General features: G+C 46.5%; 1 protein-coding gene across 1 annotated transcript in view; it reads left to right on the top strand.

Annotated features, from left to right (window-relative positions):
- plch2a (phospholipase C, eta 2a) overlaps positions 1-22228 on the top strand; it is a gene marked incomplete at its 5' end in the record, with an annotated part of 67623 nt that overhangs the window by 6404 nt on the left and 38991 nt on the right. Inside the window, 4 exons of the mRNA XM_079272878.1 lie at positions 557-703; positions 12697-12941; positions 13202-13330; positions 20732-20902. Coding sequence (XP_079129004.1) covers positions 557-703; positions 12697-12941; positions 13202-13330; positions 20732-20902 — 692 coding nt within the window. The remainder of the gene's footprint in view (positions 1-556; positions 704-12696; positions 12942-13201; positions 13331-20731; positions 20903-22228) is intronic.

Below are 22228 nucleotides of genomic sequence, written 5' to 3'. Positions count from 1 at the left end.
GTCTGTCCTCACCATTAGCTTCCTGTGCAGGAAGGTATAGAATCATTTCAATAAAATGTAGGCCGCTATAGAGATCCTCACATCTAAAAAGAGCGCCTGGTTTTATTGATTTCCGCCGAACTTGTTATGTCATAGTCCACAGTGTGACGTAGAGATCTTGTTAAAGGGCTGTTGGTGGAGAAATTGCCTCTCGCTGTCGCCATCTTCTCTCCCTTTCTCCTCCTCCCACGGGACCAGCAGAACCCCTGTCAGCGGTGACAGGCATATCCAAAGCGTTTGCTTTGCATTGCCGTGTGTTCATGCGAGTGTATCAGTAAATAACCGTGGTCAGAACGAGAGCCCAGATGGAATTTTGTGGAAAATTGCATCGACGCCCAGACGCTCGATCCCGTGAATGAACATGTCGCGTATGCACATCTTGTCAGTCACGCTCTTATTTTATTTATTTATTCTTTTCAGTTGCACTGCACACACCAGCGGTTTTCCCTTTTGACAACTTTGCAACCCTTCTTTTCTTTTTCTTCTCCTTCTGTCTGGCTTGTTCTCTCGCCTCCAGTGGAGAAATGTATGAGCTCCATGCAGATGGGGACCCAGATGGTGAAGCTCCGTGGCGGCTCCAAGAGACTGGGGCGGCGGTTCTTCCTGGACAAACACAAGTCGTGGATCTGCTGGAGGCCCTCGCGCAAGAACGAAAAGGCCAAGAGTGAGTGTCTTCTTCTTTGTTCTTCCAGTCACCAGGGAACAGCTTATCAAATGTCTCTTCAATCCTGTGGATCATTGTATTCATGGTTCAAACCTATGGAACGCCGTTGTGTCATCTCCCATGTGACGGGCAAAGGGCTCCTTCGGTGTTGCCGGGCGTCCCATGAGCATCCTCTGAGTCTTCTTTCTAAGATGCTGAACCTAGCCGGCCTTCAACAGTTCAATTAGTCTTAAACACATACCAGACTAATGTCTGACATTTAATGACTCAACAAGTTTTCATTCAATGAATCTAATGTTTACCAACCCCCCCCCCCTCCCAATAAAACGAAAGTTACGAACGTAACTACGGTTCTATGAATCCTGGATGACCGCCAGAGGCAGTGCTTAACACTGGATGTATCCCGTCTCGCGCATGCGCAGGTCGAATATTTATATCAACAAAGTCACGTGTGACCTCGGATGACCACCGTCATCTATAAGTTCCGGTGTCATCCTGAGCTCAGTCCTATGGAATCTTCTCGCGAGTTCACGGGATTCCGAGTGACCAAGAACTCTGGCGGTCATCCAGGATTCATAGAACCGTAGTTACGTTCGTAACTTTCGTTCTATTTCATCCTTACTGACCGCCAGAGGCAGTGCTTAACACTGGATGACTTATACCAAAAGAGTCACGAGGAAGCACAGTAACTACCCCTTATAGCTCCGGCAGAAAAAATTGGCCAAGAACCCTCCCCAGTGGGTGAGGGTCGGCAACGTTAACTCTGTAGTGTTTGGTGAATGTGCTCGGTGATGCCCCTGAGGCCGCCGCACATGTATCCCCCACAGGCACACCACTCAGGCTTGCCCTCGGTGTGGAGACACTCTTGGTAGTGACCCTTCACCCCGGATGGCCGAGCGCAGCCGCTCGCCTTGTATGTATCGGCAATGGCCTCCACTATCCAGTGGGACAGGTGCCGTTTCTCCTTTTTTTTCTTAAAAAGGAGCACAGCCCTTCTTAGGCTCACCATAACTGACTATGCAGGCGGTGGCTTCCATATAAGCTCTGAGGGCCCACACTGGGCACAGCAGCCTTGACCTCTCCTCTCCCGATGGGGGAGGGGGGGGTCAACTTTGCCAGCTGGATAGGCCGGTTTATATGTGAACGTATCCACCCCCTTGGGAGAAACACTGCCTTAGGCCAGAAAGTGACACCCAAGCCATCTGAGTTCCACCTCAGACATGATTCTTCCACTGATAGGGCATGCAGCTCGCCCCCACATTGAGCTGAATTGACAGCAAGGAGAAAACCGACTTGCTGATAGCCATCTAGGCTCCGCCTGTGCCAGGGGTTCAAAAGGACAAGCATAAGCTGTCCAGTACCAAGGGTAGGTCCCATGCAGGGGAGACCGGCCCTTATCCAGGAGAGACTGTAGAAACTCAGTACCGCAGGCACGGGGCGCTGTACTGGGACCTTGTTCTGAGCCGCACACTAGTCGGAGAACAGCTTCCACCTGTTTCTTGTACTGCAGGCAGGTAGACCGCGCACTGGCATTCAGAATAGTCCGTCAGACTGGTTCTATGCAGCCACTCAGCCTCCGGTCGGGCCCTCCCGTGACCCCTAATTGAAGGCGGCAGGGATTGGAATGCCAAATCCGACCCTCTAGTCGCGACAGGAGATCCCTCCTGTCGGGGAAGAACTCTGACAAGCTTATAGCAAAAGCGGAGGGACTGGTGGAAAGGCACAAAGAAGATCCTCTGGCCACGTGTGAGCCAGGGCATCTTGACCCAGAGGGCTGGTCCCCTCCGTCAGGGAGACCCAGTGGGGGCAGTGGGTCGACACGTCTGGATGCAGCCGCCACTCTCCCGGTGGAGGCTTGTAACGGAACAGGAAAACCACAACCTTGTACCATTCTCCTGGTGGGTACATTGCCCACAGGCTGGTCAGGCGAGGGGCCTCCCAAGTCAGAAGGCCACGGTGATCCCCGTAGCAACTTCTGCAGATCTGGTGCCCCATCGATAGTTCATGGGAAATCACAGCAGAGGTGCTGTCCACCGGACAAGCACATGCTTTCCCTTCAAACATGGAAGGAAGTGCTCGAGCGCTAGCTCTAGAACCTGGACCTGCGGTCTTTCAGCAGACAACTGCCCCCAGGCTGTCCCGTTCTGGCACCCTGCACCCGCCTTGAGAGGCAGGTAACTGTTGTGACAATCTCCTGGTGGAATGGAACCGAGCCCCTGGGGCTCGGTTCCTGGGACACTGTTCGCCAGATATGCACTCCCTCCATGGGGATAGTGAATAGATGAATAGACACTGTTTCGATAATATTATTGCCCTGTATCTGTGCCACTTGGCATCCAAGTGAAGGCTGTTCAGCCATCCGCACTGGGGCGATAGACAGGCCCTCATAGGGCCACACTAATGAAGGTTATGCTCTGAGAAGGGCTCAGGTAGCTCCTCTCCATGTTCACCTTGAGGCCCACCGGGCCACGTGAGAGAAGGCGAGCAGTGTCCTGTGGCGCCTGAAGCCGGGACGGCGCCTAGGTCAGCCAGTCTAAGTACGGCAGTATGTTCACGCCCTGCGATTGCAGGGGGAAAGGACAGCAGTAACACACTGTGGACACCCATGGGGAGATGGGAGAGTCCGAATGGAAGCACCCAGGACTGAAAGTTGTGGTGATGCACCATGGGAACAGGCGTCGATAGACGTGAACCACTCTCCCTTGGAAATCCGCTGATGGGAGAAAGAACCCCGACAGCCGGCCTGGAGACATCTCCTGGCACCCCTGCCGGGGGGGACGGGGACGTGAGTAGGGTTGTATAGGTAGCGGTCCGGCCTCTCAGCAGGACGCCGAGGCCTGTTGCGCTACTAGGGTAAGCTGAAGGCTGAGAAACGGCCTTGTGGGCCAAAAATGGGACCCCTAGGTCTGGGGGTGCAGGCATGTCCCTGCAAAGACCAGAGAACTGCTGCCAGGTCTGGCTAGCTCTAACAGTCCGCTGAAGCGCCTGTACAGCAGCTGACTCGAACAGCTCACCAGGCTCCACTGGGACAGTATGGAGGGTCCTCCTACATGTCTCAGATAGGGGTGACTGCGCCAGCCAAACCTGGCGACGAGTCTGAACCAGCCACGTTCCCTCGATATGAGCGCAAACGCCTGCAATGAAGCATCACTGAGCAGAAGCGTCGAAGTAGCCCGCTGCAGAGAATCTGCGAGGGAAAGCCTGAGGTGGGAGAGGGAGTTGTCGATACGGTGCACAGCGCTGCTGTGTCCTAAGCCCTGGATAGCGGGTCATCTTTGGCCTGACATTGGGTCGAGGGCACCTGGCATCGGGCCTCAGAATCTCCTCAGGGGAAACTGATGGACGCCATAGTCGTCTAACTGGCTGGCATACGTGCAAGGCCAGATTTGCCACCTCCTGCATGGTCTGATGTAAGGCGGGAGAGAGCCCTGGTGTCTCCACCATGCACGCAACTCCCTCAGATATTCCTCGGAGGGAGGAACAGAAAAGGTGGTGAGGGCGGGAAGGTGCCTGAAGAAGGCACTCACAGGTGGATGTTCCAGCTGCTGTGTATGCCCGGCGTGCAAGCGCCATACCAATGACCAGGGTAGGTTGGTCTGGATTCAGCTGCCCTGACAGGGGGAGGTAGACCTCCCGCATCAGGTGTTCCACTTCGGCCAGCCTAGCAGACCTTACTGCTCAAGGCGTGATGCCGCAGGTCCTGCCTGGGTTCTCCCTGCTAGGGCAAGAGGTCAGGGCCGTCCTCCGGCTGAAGAGGAGCTATACAGGTCCTACAGCCGGGAGAGTTGAACATGGCCGCGATTCTGGTGGAACCCTTGTCCCACTAGTTTATGCGGAATTCCCAATCAGTCCGAGCGGGAGCGCTCTGCTGAATGTTGAGAGAACAGGCAGGGGGCAGTCAGTGGCGAGTGATCCTTCGGACACTCTTCCCTTAGCCAGCCGCTGCGGCTATTGGTGACCCACCAGTTAGCCTGAGCGAGAGCACTCTGCAACTGCGGAAACAGGTCAGGCAAAGTCCTTATAGTGAGAGGGGCGAGGACACTCTCTAAGCCCACTCTCTTCACTAAGATAGTTGCTGCAGATATTAGTGTCCCCCCAGTTAGCTTGAGCGAGAGCACTCTGTTACCGTAAAAAACGGACAAAACAGACCACAGTCCGTACAGTGAGAGGGGAGCGAGGACACTCTTCACTAAGATAGTTGCTGCCGATATTGGTGTCCCACCAGTTAGCTTGAGCGAGAGCACTCTGCCACTGTGGAAACAGGTCAGGCAAAGTCCTTATAGTGAGAGGGGCGAGGACACTCTTCACTAAACTAGTTGCTGCCGATATTGGTGTCCCACCAGTTAGCTTGAGCGAGAGCACTCTGCTACTGTGAAAAACGGACAAAAATAACACAGTCCTTACAGTGAGAGGGGAGCGAGGACACTCTTCACTAAGACAGCTGCTGCAGATATTGGTGTCCCACCAGTTAGCTTGAGCGAGAGCACTCTGCTACTGTGAAAACGGACAAAAAAACCCACAGTCCTTACAGTGCGAGGACACTCTCCACTTGGACAGGTGCTGTAACTCTTGGTGTGCTACCAGTTAGCCTGAGCGAGGGCACTCTGCTAACTGATATCCGCTACCGATATGTCCATAATGTTTACAACAATCAATGGACACACCGAGTATTAGCTTAGTCTAGTTAGCCGGAGCGAACTCGACAGCCGTAATGCGTCAAAACCATCAATGGGCACAACCTCAATGTTGATTTAGTATAACTAGCATTCACCGAGTTAGCCTGAGCGAGCACATTCCTCTAACTGTGATCGTTGTAATGCTACAAAGTTGATGGCCACAGCCCCAGTACCAGCTTTGTTTATCCAGTTTCCCACTGAGTTAACCTGAGCGAGGACGCTCTGTTAACTGTGACAGCCATAAGGATACAAAGTTGCTGGACGCAGTCCCAGTATCAGCTTTTGTTTAGCTAGTTTCCCACTGAGTTAACCCGAGCGAGGACGCTCTGTTAACTGTGACAGCTGTAAGGATACAAAGTTGATGGCTACAGCCCCAGTATCAGCTTTGTTTAGCTAGTTTTCCACTGAGTTAACCTGAGCGAGGACGCTCTGTTAACTGTGACAGCCGTAAGGATACAAAGTTGATGGACGCAGTCCCAGTATCAGCTCTGTTTAGCTAGTTTCCCACTGAGTTAACCTGAGCGAGGACGCTCTGTTAACTGTGACAGCTCTGTTAACTGTGACAGCCGTAAGGATACAAAGTTGATGGACGCAGTCCCAGTATCAGCTCTGTTTAGCTAGTTTCCCACTGAGTTAACCTGAGCGAGGACGCTCTGTTAACTGTGACAGCTCTGTTAACTGTGACAGCCGTAAGGATACAAAGTTGATGGACGCAGTCCCAGTATCAGCTTTTGTTTAGCTAGTTTCCCACTGAGTTAACCTGAGCGAGGACGCTCTGTTAACTGTGACAGCTGTAAGGATACAAAGTTGATGGCTACAGCCCCAGTATCAGCTTTGTTTAGCTAGTTTTCCACTGAGTTAACCTGAGCGAGGACGCTCTGTTAACTGTGACAGCCGTAAGGTTTACAAAGTTGATGGACGCAGTCCCAGCTAGCATCCAAGTTAGCCTGAGTGAAGACACTGCTAACTGCGAATTACGTCAGATGTAAAGATTAAATCTCCATGTACACAACGCCAATGCGGACTAGTGTCTCACAAAGTTTGCCTGAGCAGGAACACTCTGCTAACTGTGATAGCCGTAACACTGTGAAGGGCAGGCCGACAGCGTAATTCTACGCTCTCGTTAGCGCGCCACTCGATTACTAGAGCGGAAGCGCTCTGCCAACCGTGGAACAAACAACTGTTATAGAAAACAATGTTAATCGATCTTACCGATTGCTGTCATCACGACTTAGCTGACCCTTATCAGACTGGTGACGACCGATGATAGGGGCGTCCACCAGTCCGGGGCTCGATGTCCGAACGGCGAACACACCGTTCCCTCCGAAGAGGGACAGCTCGTCGCAGCCTTTGGAGGGCGAGAGAACCGCAACTCCGACCGGTAGTCACAAGGCTACAGCGACGAGCTCTAATATGTCTTGATCGTAGACACATCCTTGTTTAAGCTACCATGGTAGCTAACCTGCGACGCGAGAAGAAAAAAAGGACTGAGCTCAGGATGACACCGGAACTTATAGATGACGGTGGTCATCCGAGGTCACACGTGACTTTGTTGATATAAATATTCGACCTGCGCATGCGCGAGACGGGATACATCCAGTGTTAAGCACTGCCTCTGGCGGTCAGTAAGGATGAAATAGAAACGTTCTTATGACAATCTTGGCATATTTTAGCTTAAAAAAGTTTAAAAAAAAGAAGGTATTTTTGCTATTGAATTCTGTTTTTGCGAGTATTCTTTTGACAAACGAGCAGTTTGATCACCTGAACTCATCATTTAAGCCGATCAACTGTGCGATTGCATGATAAAGTTTGAGCAACTTTTAGCGAGAGGTTGATGTGTCTCAGTGTAAACACACGTGTACACACTTATCTCTGAGCGTTTTAGTGCACCAGAATCTGCCTTTATTCACAGGAAATGGTGACTCATCAATGGAAGAAAACATGCCCTCGCTCAGGTTGTTTCCTCTCTGTCTGATGTGGCCAGTAGCTTCTGGTGATGCTATTAGTAAACAGTGCATACGTTCTAATGCTGTTGAACTGATGCCACTGAGTCCATCTGCTGCCTTTGAGTCTACTGGTACTATAGTTTGAGCATGTTCCAGGTAAATATTTCCATCATTTATCCACCACAGGAAAAACGCCTTCACCGAGTCTACATATTGGTGACCCGGGACAAGTCTTATGAGGCTGCCTCTTTCAGTTCTTTCTCCTAAACATTCCCCTTTCTGTTCTTTAGAGCTGGACATTTATTTCTCCTTGCACGCTGTATGTGCAATGAGCAGAACCAAAGAGTTTCCCACAGTGTTTTAGAATAAAGGGAGGCAGCTCTGGGGGTCTCATGGGGACTTAAGGGCTCAGTTTCCTGTTGCTCTCCCTCCTCTGTAGCCCTGGATTTAATAAGCTTCTTAAGTCGACTTAATTATTCATCAGCTTCAATCTGCCCAAACAGGGCAGATTGAAGTCTTACACACTTGCAGCTTAAATGAAAATGACAGGGGAGGGGGGCCTTTCTGGAAAGATGCTGAAAACCAAGTCACAGAATTGATCCTAAATCGTAAACCTTTTACGGTTGGATGAGTAAAACATGAACACAAATGGTGCAATCTAGACTTTCCTCAGCTGATTGCGTCTGAGAAACGCCGTTGTTTTTTTGTGTGTGAAGGCACTCCTGTTTAAGCTGCTTTATCACAGCGGAGCGGGGGCACTCCTCACAGAGCATTTATCTTAATCCAGCTTCCACACACATCGGCTAATCTGACATTGAAGTAGGAGTGATGCGCCGTCTTCTCTTTGCTCTGCACCTGTAAATAGATGGTGACAGAGTCGAGCCTTCTGTTGAGTAGACTAATGCATGTTCCTAGCGTTTAGTCCCACCCAGACGGACAGTGTGTGTGTGTGTGTGTGTGTGTGTGTGTGTGTGTGTGTGTGTGTGTGTGTGTGTGTGTGTGTGTGTGTGTGTGTGTGTGTGTGTGTGTGCGTGCGCGTGCGTGCCCCCTGCATCCTTGCAGGTCTCCGTCACTGAAGAAGAAGACTGTTGTCTGGCAGCTCTCTGTGAGGCTTCTCACTGAGCGCCCACTGGGACAGACTGACAGACAGGAAGCACTGCAGGCTTCAGGTCTGCTCTCACACTGACGGCTGTCCTGTGTATCTGGCAACGACAGAAACCAACACACCCAAAATGTACAGTTTGAGCATGAAATCCAGCCAGCTACAAAGCCCGTACAAACACAGTTAGTGTTGGTTTGTGTTTGTTTGCTCAGCTGTTTTTAAATTTAGTCAGAAGCCATTTTAACAAGTACTTAGATTTAGGGTTTCAAGTCAGAATCCACCTCACCAGCTTTGGTCTGAAAGAACATGGGTGTGTTTTTGATGTGAAAGAATTTTAGTAAAACTTCCAGATATGAAAGCATGTCCCTCCCTAGCTTACTGTTGTGACTGGAAACATGCTGAATCAGATATCCCTCTCTTAGTCCTTTCATGGAAACTTTAGCAGTGAACTCATTGATATGACTGTACTGCGTTGAAACTCATCAATGCTGGCGTTAATGTTGACATTTCTCACCAAATGTATTAGCGCACGGCTCACGGTTTGTGTTAAGTTAACGTGAGCAGTCCTTTGGTGGTTGCCTAGCGAGAATAATAAGAAAGACCCAGCAAACGGCAAGAAGCACTTTGTTTGACTGGCCAACAAAAAGTCAGTTTTGTGTTTTCCACTCTGTCTGATCAGACCCGTCACGTGAAGCCACATGAATGAAATAACATGACACTGTGCCAGTGAACATTTACATTACGATCAATGCTGGTGTTAATTAGGGCTGTAACGGTTCACAACATGCTCTGTTCGGAACAATACAGTGGTGGTTCGGTACGGCACCGTTCAATACAGCAAAAAAGCAGAAAAGCCGCCATAAAGTACGTTCTTTTTTTACTTTGAACAATGATGGATTCATTTGTGGACGGGAAGCTGCAGCAACTCCTGTTCTGTCTTGAACACGTGGGCTGCTGTTGTGCTTCTGTGAAAGGTCACTCTGATCTTTGGAGGAGGCCGGAGATCCACCGAGAGAACATTATATTTCCCACAATTTAATTTTCCAAATGCACAAGTATTATTCAAACATTTGTAATGCGTACCGAACCGAAAGCCTCGTACTGAGCGGTTCAATATGAATACGTGTATTGTTACACCCCTAGTGTTAATGTAACATTTCTAAAATAACTGCATTTTCGGCAGCAGTTCCCAGTATGGCTCATTCAATGTTTCTCTACCAGAATCCGAGGCTTTTGGAATTATAAATTAAGCACAGATTAAATCTGTCAAATCAGTATCATGAAGTAGCAGGACATGGAAATACTTAAAATGTGCTCTTAAGTTGTATTTGAGTAATTGTACTTAAGTCTTGAGTCTCTGAAGACTGACCACCTGACGTCCTCATCCTACAGCTAGCAGCTCATCACATTATAAGGCAGTAGTAGTAGTGGGTCTTTATCTACCAGATACCTGCTGCCAAAGTTCTGCAGTGAGGAGGAGCATGTGCACAGGCCCGTCTCCAGCTGCAGGGTGTGAGGACAACACTGACAGCCACATGGGAGCGCGCACAGCTCAGCAGCTGCATGTCCAGTATCATGTAGAGCAGGGATTCCCAAAGTGTGGTGCTCGCACCCCTGGGGGTGCGCGAGCTGCCTCTAGGGGGTGCGCGAGAGGAAAAATGTAATGGCGGTGCAGTCCTGTCTCCTAAAAATTACGTTCCCCCAAAACTAAAATGCATTCTCAATTACGTTTTACCACGAACGTATTTTCTCCCTGATTACGTTTGTGTTTGACGTACAAATACGTTTCTCATCAACATATCTTTGCCATACTCTAGTCTTTATTATTTTTCTGTGATCTGCCTCGCCTCTACCCCGCCACCCACGAGTTGTTGACCCGCGGCCTGTTCCGAGGGCTGAAGACCTGACGATCGGGTGCCTCACGGCGGGGACAGCTGGAGACCTCGCGTCCCGGCGCCAACGAGTGAGCGCCGGCCACTCGGAACCATAAAACCAAGTCCCGGATTTCACCCGGGGGACATTCTGGAGGTATTGTGACCGGGTGATGTGCCTCGTTGCTGGGGAGGTAGGTATGAGCCGAGAGTGGCGGGGTGTTATGGAGGTATATATTACAACTCGGTGTTGTTCCCGTGCGTGGATGAGCGCATTTCTGCCGGAGACAGGCGGCGTGTTGTGGTAGTATTCTGACCGCGTAATAGGGAGAAGGAGAGGCGGTGGTGGAGAGGGAAAAATGTTAAAGAGATGGTGGAATGTATGATTGGAGAGAGAGAAGTGAAAAAGTTGGACGTGATCCCGGTGTCCAACAACACTGTCGCGCGCATCGATGCTTTGTCCGAAGACATCCTGGCTACATTAGTCGGTCGCGTGAAGAAGAGTGAGTTTTACTCTCTGCAAGTAGACGAGCCTACAGATGTGGCCAATCTGGCCAATCGTCCGTTACCTTCGTAACGTTACGTCCGTTACCTTTTCGAAGGCACGGTGCAGGAAGAGTTTTTGTGTTTTTTATCTTGTAAACAAACGCCACGCGTGAGCAAACTGTTCTCTCATTCGTCCGATTTTTATGCGGCTCTGTTGCTTTTTTTTAAGGTGTGTGTGTGTGGGGGGGGGGGGGGGAGGTTGGGGGTGCGTGAACCCGGTCGGGATGTAGAAGGGGGTGCGTGGCCTAAAAAGTTTGGGAACCGCTGATGTAGAGGACATCGTCGACATCGTATATTTACACATACAACTGCCACAATCCCACAGGTTCTATACCGTACGGCCCGAGGGAGGCTGTGTGTGGCTGCATTACTAATGAGCGTGTATGTAAACAATGTGTCATCCATGTATGACTGAGAGAGACCGAGATAGATGCGTGTTGTGGTTATCTCCTCCTGACGTGGGAGGTTTGTTGGGGAATGAACCTCTGCAGAATTTCCAAAACAGCACGCGGGAGGAACAAGAAGCAGAAGGGCTTACCGTGCGCTCTGCCGTCATGGGGGAAAGTAATGAATGGCTCGAGGCCGTGCCTTCCCGTGAAATGTCATTACCATCTCATAAATGTTGCGTCTTAATAAACAGAGCGATCTCGCTCTGCTCGTTGAGTTGACTATTTTTAATCCTGCGTATCATGAAGCCCCATCAAACTATCCCTATGCTCACAACAATTAATTCACTATCTCGCCCAGACGGGGGAATTCTCAAAACCAAATAGGATGCTAAAGACTGCAGAAGGATATGTTGGGTTTAATGGACTGAGTTTGGCTCTATTGCGTGTGTGTGTTTTTAAATAGGTTTTTATTTTCTATCGGCTTCTGATGGCCCACGACGCCTGGAGGTCTACTTCCTCTATTGAGACATTTGCTCAATTAACACTAGCAACACAGTTTAAAAGTACTTCATTACAACTGCAAGGCCTGTGTTGAAGATTTCCCTGTCAAAGTACACAAGTATTAGCAGCAAAGATGTACGTTAAGTGTCAAAAGCCAAAGCAGTCATGAGGTGTCCGACTGGCTCCTGCACTGTCGAATGCACTCTTACAATCGAATAACTTAACTCTTTTTCCACCAAATGTTTGGTGTCTGAGGAGTAACTACTAACTGGAAGCTTAATGTAGTGCAGTAAAAAGTACAATATTTCCCTCTGCAGATAGTACATTGTGCAAAGTAAAAGTACCACCAGATTGAAAAGTCCCGAAGTGGTAGTACTTTGTCACATTCCACCACTGACTAGCTGACGTCCTGTTTTTCTCCGACAGTGTTATGGCAAAATGACGAGACGAGCCGGCAAACTGGAGTTGCAACCAGCGGGTAGTGTTTTAATAAGACCAAGCCAACATCAACCAGTTCAGTATCTTGAAACGACTCCCATGTACTGCTTTTCACAGATCACTCTTATCGTCAAAATTCACACCCCCTTTAGCTACGTTCCACCAATCAAACCAGTCTGTTGAATCAAGTATCAGGACACATCTGGACTCCTAATTAGGGCATGTTCTTATTTTGTTCTGGGCACACAGAACACACAGAACACAGCTCCATGTACGTAAATGTTTTGGTACACTTGAGAGATGAATTACTTTTTGTCTGGCCCTGATAATCATTTCCCAAAAAGGATGCTGAGAACCAGAATAACACGTTATGTAACTGTTGCTTGTGATATGAGGTTTTACGTCTCAAATGATTCTGGTACTTTTACATAAAGAGGAACACTCGTGTTTACTGCAATCATGGAAATTAAGATTGTAACAACAGTTGGATTCACAAGTTATATGATGATTTTCTTCAATAACAGTCTCCGTGGACTCCGTCCGGGAGGTGCGTGAGGGGAAGCAGTCTGAGATCTTCCAGCGCTACCCAGAGGGCTGCTTCGACCCCAACTGCTGCTTCAGCCTGTACTATGGAGAGCACATGGAGTCCCTAGACCTGGTGTCCGAAACCGGAGAGGAGGCGCGGACTTGGATCACGGGCCTCAAGTATCTGATGGCGGGCATCAGCGACGAGGACTGCCTGGCCAAGAGGCAGCGCACCAGAGACCAATATCCTTCAGTTCTACAGCTGGTTTGATATTCTGGCTGGTGAATTAAGGTTACAACGTCCTGTAAAGAATGTCTGTCGTATGTAGAGTTTCGTGATCGACATTATACGGGTCTGAAATCTGTGCAGAGTTTCATTTTAGAGCGTGACAGTCTGAGTTTATCTGTTCCTGGATTTAGACTCTTCAGCAAAAGCAGCAGCCGCACTAACTACCAGACTAAATGTCTTCAGGCTGCCTTTCCTTAACCCAGCGTGTCATCACATGGCTGAAGCAGACCTTCACCGAGGCTGATAAGAACGGCGACTGCAGCTTGAGCATCGGCGAGGTGATGCAGCTCCTGCACAAGCTCAATGTCAACCTGCCCCGACAGAAGGTCAAACAGATGTTCAAGGTACGGAAATAACCAGGGCTCAGCATCGGGAGTGGGGGACCAGGGGTGTAAAGGCTGCAAGTAAAAATCCTGACTATTATGAAGCCAATCAGCCACTTGCTCCACTCAAGCATTTTCTTGTTATCCTTCGTCTTTATCCTGTAGTCCAGGGAGAGAAGAAATCCACTTTGAAGCAAATCTAAAGATTGTCTCACAATCATACCGACCAAATGCCACAACTCGGTGACAGTTCCAGTACCTTCTGTAAAATAATAGTTAAATACCGTAGAATCCACAGACGTTGTTACGTTTTAAGCTGCCGATTGCAGTATATCATCTATCCGCTCAGAGGACAAAACGCTGTTAAGTCTATCGATTGAAGTCTGGATGTAGAGTCTAGGGAAACACTGCTACTAAGGTCGTGCTGGGTTGAATGGCAGCTAGCAACATTTGTCAGCAACGAAATAGGTTCAATCGGAGACCTTCAGTCTGCAGTTTAGAGTTTTGAACCCACACTTGAGTTCTGCTACCCAAAACCCAACGTATACTAACAAAGACGCAGCTTGTTTAGTGACTTTAAAATGTAAAATATAGACTCAAGTTGTTGTCTCTGACTTTGCCAGTCCTCTGCATCCATGGTTTTCATTTGTTGTCAGTAGATAACATACTGCTGAGTTAGAAGATGGAAAGACAAGCTGACGCATTTCATTTCCATTGCACGTTAATGGTCAGTAATGGAGGAAATGTGGTGCAGGGTGTCCAATCTAGTTTGTGTGTGTAATTTGGCAGTACCTGTTAAGTACGATCATGTTGGGTCTTAAAGTAACAGTACGGGTCTGGTTCTGGTCTCAGTTTTAGGTGATGAAATAATAATTCTGTAGTGGAACTATCACAGAGAAAGGGAGAGGCACGGCTCTACTCAACTTGACATGCTTGATAGTACCTGGTACCTTTTTTTTTTTTTGGTACCACCTCAGTTCGAGGTGTACGTGTTTTCGTCTTACAACTTTAACCCTTCAACAGTGTGTTTTACACTTCTGGTTCCATAAAACCAAGATGGCGACGGCCAAAATTCCTGAACGCAAGGCTTCAAAACTGTAGTCAACCAATGGGTGACGTCACTGTGACTACGCCCACTTCTTACATACAGTCTATGACTCAATGACCCAACTATCTGCAGTGGAAAAACTAAATTGAGAAAAGTACTCGTTGAGTCAAGCCATGCAGAGTAAATGTGTCATTATGGAGTATCAGGAAGTGTCAGGAAGTTTGGATTTCTAGAGCAACACAAGAACAATTTGTTGTATATAGAAATCCTCTTTGCATTTGACTTCACAGGTGTCAATGTTGTCTAAAACTTCGAACATTCATAAGAAATGATTTAAAAGTTTCATAACACTGTCCAGCTAATGAGCAGCACACAGCAGACAGTACATGGGCTTATCAGGTCCCTTGAGACTGCAGTGTGTTGTTAGCGTGTTAGCAGTGAAGACACTCTGACTGATTGCCACCGCTGCAGATGTTGGCAAACGCACGACTCAGCCAGCAACTCTCCTCCTCAGCAGAGGGATTAGCGTGCCGCTGCGCTCATCGTGGTGTTCTAACCCTCCTCCAACAGGGCAGCTAGCCGTCGCTAAGTCCAGCGGCATGTTGACTGTCCTCCATATGGCGCTGCTGGGACACAGATGGTGTCCTCTGTAATGCTGGGTAAACACACTAGGGACCAATCTGGCCCCTCATGTGTCTGTGGACATTCAGGACGATTTTGTGTGTTGCCAATCTCTCGACCAGTTCTTCAGCCTTAACCTAATCACAGTGGGGGGGGGGGGTCCTGTGGACCGGACGTCTTTTCCAGTTTAAAGTCGGTACACATGCCATACACATTCTGATCATATTTTACAGCACATCGTTGGATACGTTTGCATACTAATGAGGTTAAATAACTTCTTAGTCCTGTGAAATGCAGAGTTTTGTAATATTTTGTCGAAAGCATTTCTGTCAGAGGTGTAGACCAAATATCATATTGTTGGAGATGAATCAAACCAATTATAGTAGAATTGAATCGCTCAGTCAGTAACTAGCTTCTTTCACATAAGAGTGAGAAAAATAATTCGAAAAACTTTGCAAAAAGATGAGCATCTTAACAAAACAGACGGAGTCCTTTATTGATCCCAGAGGGTATCACAGACAAACGAGGAAGGAAGGAAGAAAATGGAATAAAAAAAGACAAATTATATGAAATACACCAACGAACAAAGAAATTGAAAATAGGACCATAACGTTCTAACCCTTATATGCATTGCACATACATGTCCAGTACATTTAGTGCAAGTCAAGTGCTGTTGTGTTGCACAGTAGGGTAAAGGATTGTTCCAGAATAGCTTTAACTGGAATAGAATAGAATATAGAAATCTTCCCACATACCCATAGATTAAACCGTAAATGAACACAACTTAACTATATCTCAGTCTATGAAACCCAAATCACTTCATCAGTTCAAACAATGAGAGAAGGTACTGTTGCTGTCAGCTGTTTGCTGTCAGGATGAAAGTAGTTCAGCCTGCAGGGAGGAATGAGCAGCCAGAGGGAATAACTTGCACTGACCTTAAATGCTGCTGTTGTGGCAGTTATCCTTTTCTTGCTTTGATAATTTACAGCTGAAGTGAGGAAGACTACGTCGTTGTTGTTTTAGGACTGAGTTCAATAGTGAAGCAAAGTGCGTGGAAATGGATTTAAACTGCTGAGTTGTAAAGCATTTTCTTTTTTCAAATCCTCTGGGGACCATGACTCTTTTCGGGAGCATATCTGTTGTATGCTACCGTTGCAATTTAATTTAATATTTATTTTTAGTTTTACTACCGTGATATCGTCACTGATAGAACTGATGGACAGAGCTCCGAGAAAAAAGTCCCAAGTTGTAATAAAAACTGCATCTTTTTGGGCACCTGCATCTAGTGGCTCAGCAACAGAGCCTTGGTGATTGGGTAGAAGTTCAGTTCTCTTCCAGAATGATGTGAACAGTATTGTTCATTTGTCTCTTGATTGTTTTAACTACGATGTCAGTGTCATTGCTCATTAGCAGCTAACAGCGCTAACAACAGCAACAGTGCTGACAGAGCTAACAGTGTTTACCGGGGGGGTGGGACCGGAGGGTGGCCGTTAAACTTCCGCAACAACGCGGTCCCATCGTAGGACGGGGGGTCGTCGTTATCAGTGGTTACAGCTGTATGAGTGCTTTACAGTGTGTCGGGGGCTAGCTAAACAGTGGGACACACAAACAGCTTCCATTCATATGATGGGTGTGGAATGATTCTATTGGTACCAGTATTCATTTAGGGGTATTGGCAAGGCAAGTTTATTTGTATAGCACATTTCAACAACAAGGTAATTCAAAGTGCCTCACATAAAACCATTAAAAGCATCAAAACATAAGGAAAAAGAAAAGGAGATTTAAAAACAATTAAAGAAACAGTGTAAGAAATAAAATGCAGGAGTAAAATGCAGAAATGCAGGAAATTGATTAATATATGAATTGAATGTGGTTCAATTAAAGGCAGCAGCAAACAGAAAAGTCTTCAATCTTGATTTAAATGAGCTGAGGGTCTCAGCAGACCTGCAGCTTTCTGGGACTTTGTTCCAGATATGTGGAGCAGAAAAACTGAACGCTGCTTCTCCATGTTTAGTTCTGACTCTGGGAACAGAAAGTAGACCGGTCCCAGACGACCTGAGGGGTCGGGATGGTTCATAAGGTAGCAGCAGATCAGAGATGTATTTTGGCTCTAAACCATTCAGTGCTTTGTAAACCAACAGCAGGATTTTAAAGTCAATTCTTTGTTGGACAGGAAGCCAGTGCAAAGACCTCAGAACTGGAGTGATGTGATCCACCCTCCTGGTCTTAGTGAGGACTCGAGCTGCAGCGTTCTGAATCAGCTGCAGCTTTCTGACGGATTTTTTACAGAGACCTGTAAACACACCGTTACAGTAGTCCAGTCTGCTGAAGATAAATGCGTGGACAAGTTTTTCCAAATCCTGTTGGGACATAAGTCCTCTAATCCTTGATATATTCTTCAGGTGATAATAGGCTGATTTTGTAATTGTCTTGATATGGCTGTTCAGGTTGAGGTCTGAATCCATAACTACACCTAGATTTCTGGCTTGGTTTGTGGTTTTTAACATCAGTGATTGAAGCTGAGCGGTGATTTTCAATTGTTCGTCCTTGGTACCAAAAACAATTACTTCTGTTTTATCTTTGTTTAATTGAAGGAAATTCTGGCACATCCAGTTGTTGATTTGTTCAATGCAGTTACCCAGCCCTTGTATGGGACTGGCATCGCCATTTTTAAACAATACTCGGCCCCATAACTCGTGGGAAGTTACAGTAAAGTATCAATCCCCAGACCGTTGTTGTCTTGTGTTGTCAGAGTGGTTCGTTGTTGGAGCAGGTTGGATGTGACAGCTGGAGTTGTAAATGACAGCAAAGAAGTTTGCTTCTCTAGCAGAGGATTCGTTCAATGATTAAATTACAGCGGAGACTGGAGGGGCAGCTTTATAGGAAGAGGAAGCTGCAATTCTAACTAACGATTTAATCCACATTCGCTGTGTAGGTAAAAAACACAGGGCACAAGCCTGCTAACAACTTAAGTGGCTGGGTTAATGCATAATGAATGGGCATGAATAAGGCCAGATTGATGTTTTCTGTCCAATAAAAAGACTCAGTTATGCAGCTGTGCTTCCGCTACTTTGCTATCCTCCCGGGGCTAAGACGTTTTCCTGAATAAGAAGAAGAAGAGTTCCATCGCTTCACTTGACAGCAAAATGAATCTGTATCACACAGTGTTTGATGGTACCGTCTAATAACTTGTGCCATGGGAGTAATGCTGTCTGTATGCATCTGTGCCTGTCGCACAGACACAACTTGGTGACAACTAAGTGACATGTATGCAAAACCAACAGGCGGGTGTGGTGACGTGAGGTGTTTGTCTTGTGTCTCTGAGTCATTTGGCTTCCCGTGTATCGGCTGAGTCGGGCCGAGAGCACGGTGCTGACAGTTGGGAGGCTCAATGTGTCAGCTGAGCGAGTTTTGATTTCGGATTCAGAAGACTGACGCTCTTGCCCTGTTCGTGGAGGGGACTGATGACGGTGTTTTCTGTGTGCTGGAATGCACTCCTTCTTTCTGCCATTACTCTTGGTGTGTGCACCCTGCTGCAATCTCGTCCTCATAGGAGTTGCCACTGCACTCTGACACGGAAGTTGTCACTGTGGACAAATCTATAGCAAGCAGACCAGAGGGGCCAATGGAAAAAAGCATAAACATGTAGATTCCTTCCTGGAGATGTACGAATGATCGAATCCACTGTCGTCCAGATGTGACCAATCTATATTCAGTTTAGTTCATCCATCCATTTCTTCACCTAACGCAGTATTTCCACTTCCATTCATTCAGTCACTTCAGGCTTAATTTACCTGGTTTAGAAGTACAGCGGCCCTGAGTGGCAACTGAGAGAAAACAATTCTGGTGATCTATTTTTTTTAAATCATCGGGTATTGGTGTGCTTAAGATTCTTGTGGCCGAAATTGTTATAACAACAAAAACACTAAAATGATTCTGAGCAAACTTTTGAACTTACTAAATGAAGGTATTTAAAGGGATTATTTTGTCATTTTTCCCTCTTTTGCTTTAGTCAAGAGACAAAACAAGTTCGATGAGATCCAGAAAATGGATCACCAGATATTTTCTTCCCTCCAAAATGATGGCTTTATTTATATATGAAGGTCTTTATGAAAGCTTTCCCACACCACATTGCAATCATTTGTACAGTTGGACATCTGATGGTGAAATAATAAAGGCAGAATCATAGAATCATATTCGCCCTCTGTGGAAGATCTGATGTATCGCTCTCTCGTATACTGTTGTGAGCCCAGTGTGTGCAGAACACTGAGCTGCTCAGAGGCCAAACCCGACTAGCACAGACGTCATCGCCCTCCAGTGAGTGGCTGCCTCCAGTGCTGCTTGACATATGGAGCCGGTCACAGTCTGCTCAAGTAAAAAGAAGGGGCAAGGATTACACAGGTCAGGGTGTGACCCCCCCCCACAGTGCTCTCGGTAGGCTTGTCCAAGCCGTTTGTAGGCTGACTCAGTATTTTCCAGCTTGTTATAATGAGCAATCCAACTCCATCATTGTGAAATGAGCTGGAAACGGTGAGAAGTGGTACACAAAGATAATGAATGTAATCAAACTAGTGTTATGTTAGATAATGACACATTTCCCCAATAATATTTTAACAACCTTCATTTTTCATGAAAAGGGTGAGATGGAACAGGCTACATTTTATTTTATTTTTTATTTTAGACATGCTAAATAATACCCATAGCAAACACGGCAATATGATGACATGACAATATAACCTCACAAAAAAGAAGGAAACAAAATGAAATGTGCCTTCGGCAATTCAAATAATTAGGTTGTAGGTTTTTTTTCCAATTTGATGTTGTGTTGTGCTACTTTGTAATGGCTTGTAGTAGTATTTGTCTCCAAAAGAAATTGTCTTCCAATGTTGTTGTTTTTAGGACAGTTAGATTTCGAGAACATTCTTGACCGAGCTTTGAACATAAGAATTATACCCAACAGAGTTATTGTACTAATTATCTGGTGACAATTTCCCCCCAAATAATCTTTCGAGATGTAAATTAAAAATAAATGTTAAGTGGCTTTAGCGAATTTTGAGTATTGGTCCACAAACCAATGCAACTGGTCTTCCTCTCCCTCATTACAGAATCAACATAATGATAGTTAAATGTTAAACATTGTTTTTTTAGCAGCAGCAATCTTGTAGAATATCTTCAATTGAAAGATTCTGTTGAATATATCATGACCAAAAGTTAAAATAAAAGTTAATTATAACACCAGCCAAAAAGGAAAGACAAATAAATGACAGCAAAAGTGGGGCTTTAGGTTCATTAAGATTTATTTTGTCTCTTGAAATTCTTTGGGTGTGTAACTGTGAAACTGGTTTGGAAAGATTCAGTTTGTGAAGTTAATATTATGTGACGAGGACGAGACAAAAATATCCAGTTTTAGTCCCCTTAAAACTGACAAACAAAATCCAGTTATACATTCTCATTAAACGTCACACACATACAGAAAATAGTGCAGAAAATGTGAAATTAGTTTTGATATCAGTTAATTTGATGACATATTGGAAAGTGATGACATTTTATGAAAGGTTCATTAAAAAGGACTTGCAGTAATTTCAAACTTTATTACTGCATTCATGACGTTCAATGCTAGGGGTCTAAGTGGCAAGCCAAACAAACAGCGTGAATTGGAAGTATTTATGTCAGTTGTTTTAAAAAGAATTACATTTTGCCAATGTTGGGTAAAACCAATAGGACTAAAAGTGTTTCTTGTACCTGGTGTGTAGGAGGCAGACACAGATGACAACCAGGGGGCGTTGGGCTTTGAGGAGTTCTGCTCCTTCTACAAGATGATGTCGACCCGCAGGGATCTGTACCTTCTCATGCTCGCCTACAGCAACCACAAAGAACACCTTGACGTGGATGACCTAGCCCGCTTCCTGGAGACTGAGCAAAAGGTACACACTGGGTCTGCATTTTAGCTTCTCAGTTTCTACTGAGGTTGACATTTAAAAGTTACTCCACTGTTTTGTAATTGCTCTCCTACAACAGTGTTGGATTCGGGTTGGACTGGATATTGCCTTTTTCATTCTTCTTCCTTGTCAAAAACGTGGGGCTTACATTGCCCACAATGCAACTTGACTGCCAACGGTTTGGTCTGAGTTTTGGGTGTGTGTCACGATAGTAGTTGCTAATGTAGCCTATAGCCTCTAGGCTACAGTGGAGTTGAGGAATGGGCTACAGAGTTCTGGTAAGCTCACTTGTTTCTAACGCCACACTTAAGCCGGGCTAGCTGTTCCCATTTGCTTAAAGTCTTAATGCTAAGCTAGGCTAACCCCATGTAGACTCCAGCTGGTCCCTAATCAGCTTCCTAATCAGCCTTGGCAAAGCAGCATGGTGCGTCTGTGGTGTTCATCATAGTTCATCATAATTAAATTCAGCTGATGTCAACCTCATGTCTGCATTTGCTGTTGCACCACTGTTCTACCACATCTACCACTTGACAACAGGAAGGAAGGTGTAAAGTAGCAAAGCCCGCCTCTTGCTTGATTTGATTGGCTGCCTGGGCCAACTGTGAAATTGGCAGGGCGCTTGCACTAAAAGTTGAGAATATTTAAACTTTTTGTGCATTTAAAAACCACGAGAAAAAATGTGCATACGGAGCAAGAAAGGAGCCCTCAGAAGGTGCGCCGTACCGTGGGGAAATAATGGTTCAGCTTTTGCCCCGTGCCGCGCTTTTACCTCCGCATTTGTAGTTGGAAGCATTTCTAGCGACACGTTTTTGTAGCTACAAATGTTTCCAGCTAGACGCACTTCTTGTTCGACGCGTTTCTAGCCAGACACGTTGCTAGTTGCACGTTTCTAGTTAAATGCGTTTCTGGCATTGCGTTTCTTGCTACTTGTTTTCCTTGCGAGAAGTGTTTTCTCGTGGTGCTTATGTAATGCAACGTGTTGTCTTGTTCGACACGTTTCTAGCGGCACGTCTCGTGATCAAGGCATCAGTTTTTTGTTATGTCAGCTCTCCCACAGTTTTTCTGACCAAATACCCACGAGGCTCCTTGTTGTTACCCTGTGTGGGGTGGGAGGTCAAAAGCTTAAACGAGTGTCCATTTGGCCCGTGAAGCGGTGCTTATTGTAGGGAAATGTAGTCAGTGTGGGCCCAACAGGGATATTAGCAATAGTACTGTACCATCACTGTTCTTGAGATTCAGTTGTTAAGGGATTTAGGATGAAGTACATCTCCTCACTAATGATACCATCAGCAGAAAAAGAAAATAAGCATA

This window comes from Melanostigma gelatinosum, assembly GCF_949748355.1.
Source record: "Melanostigma gelatinosum genome assembly, chromosome: 8".
NCBI lineage: Eukaryota > Metazoa > Chordata > Actinopteri > Perciformes > Zoarcidae > Melanostigma > Melanostigma gelatinosum.
This window is presented reverse-complemented; position numbering and strand designations above follow the sequence as displayed.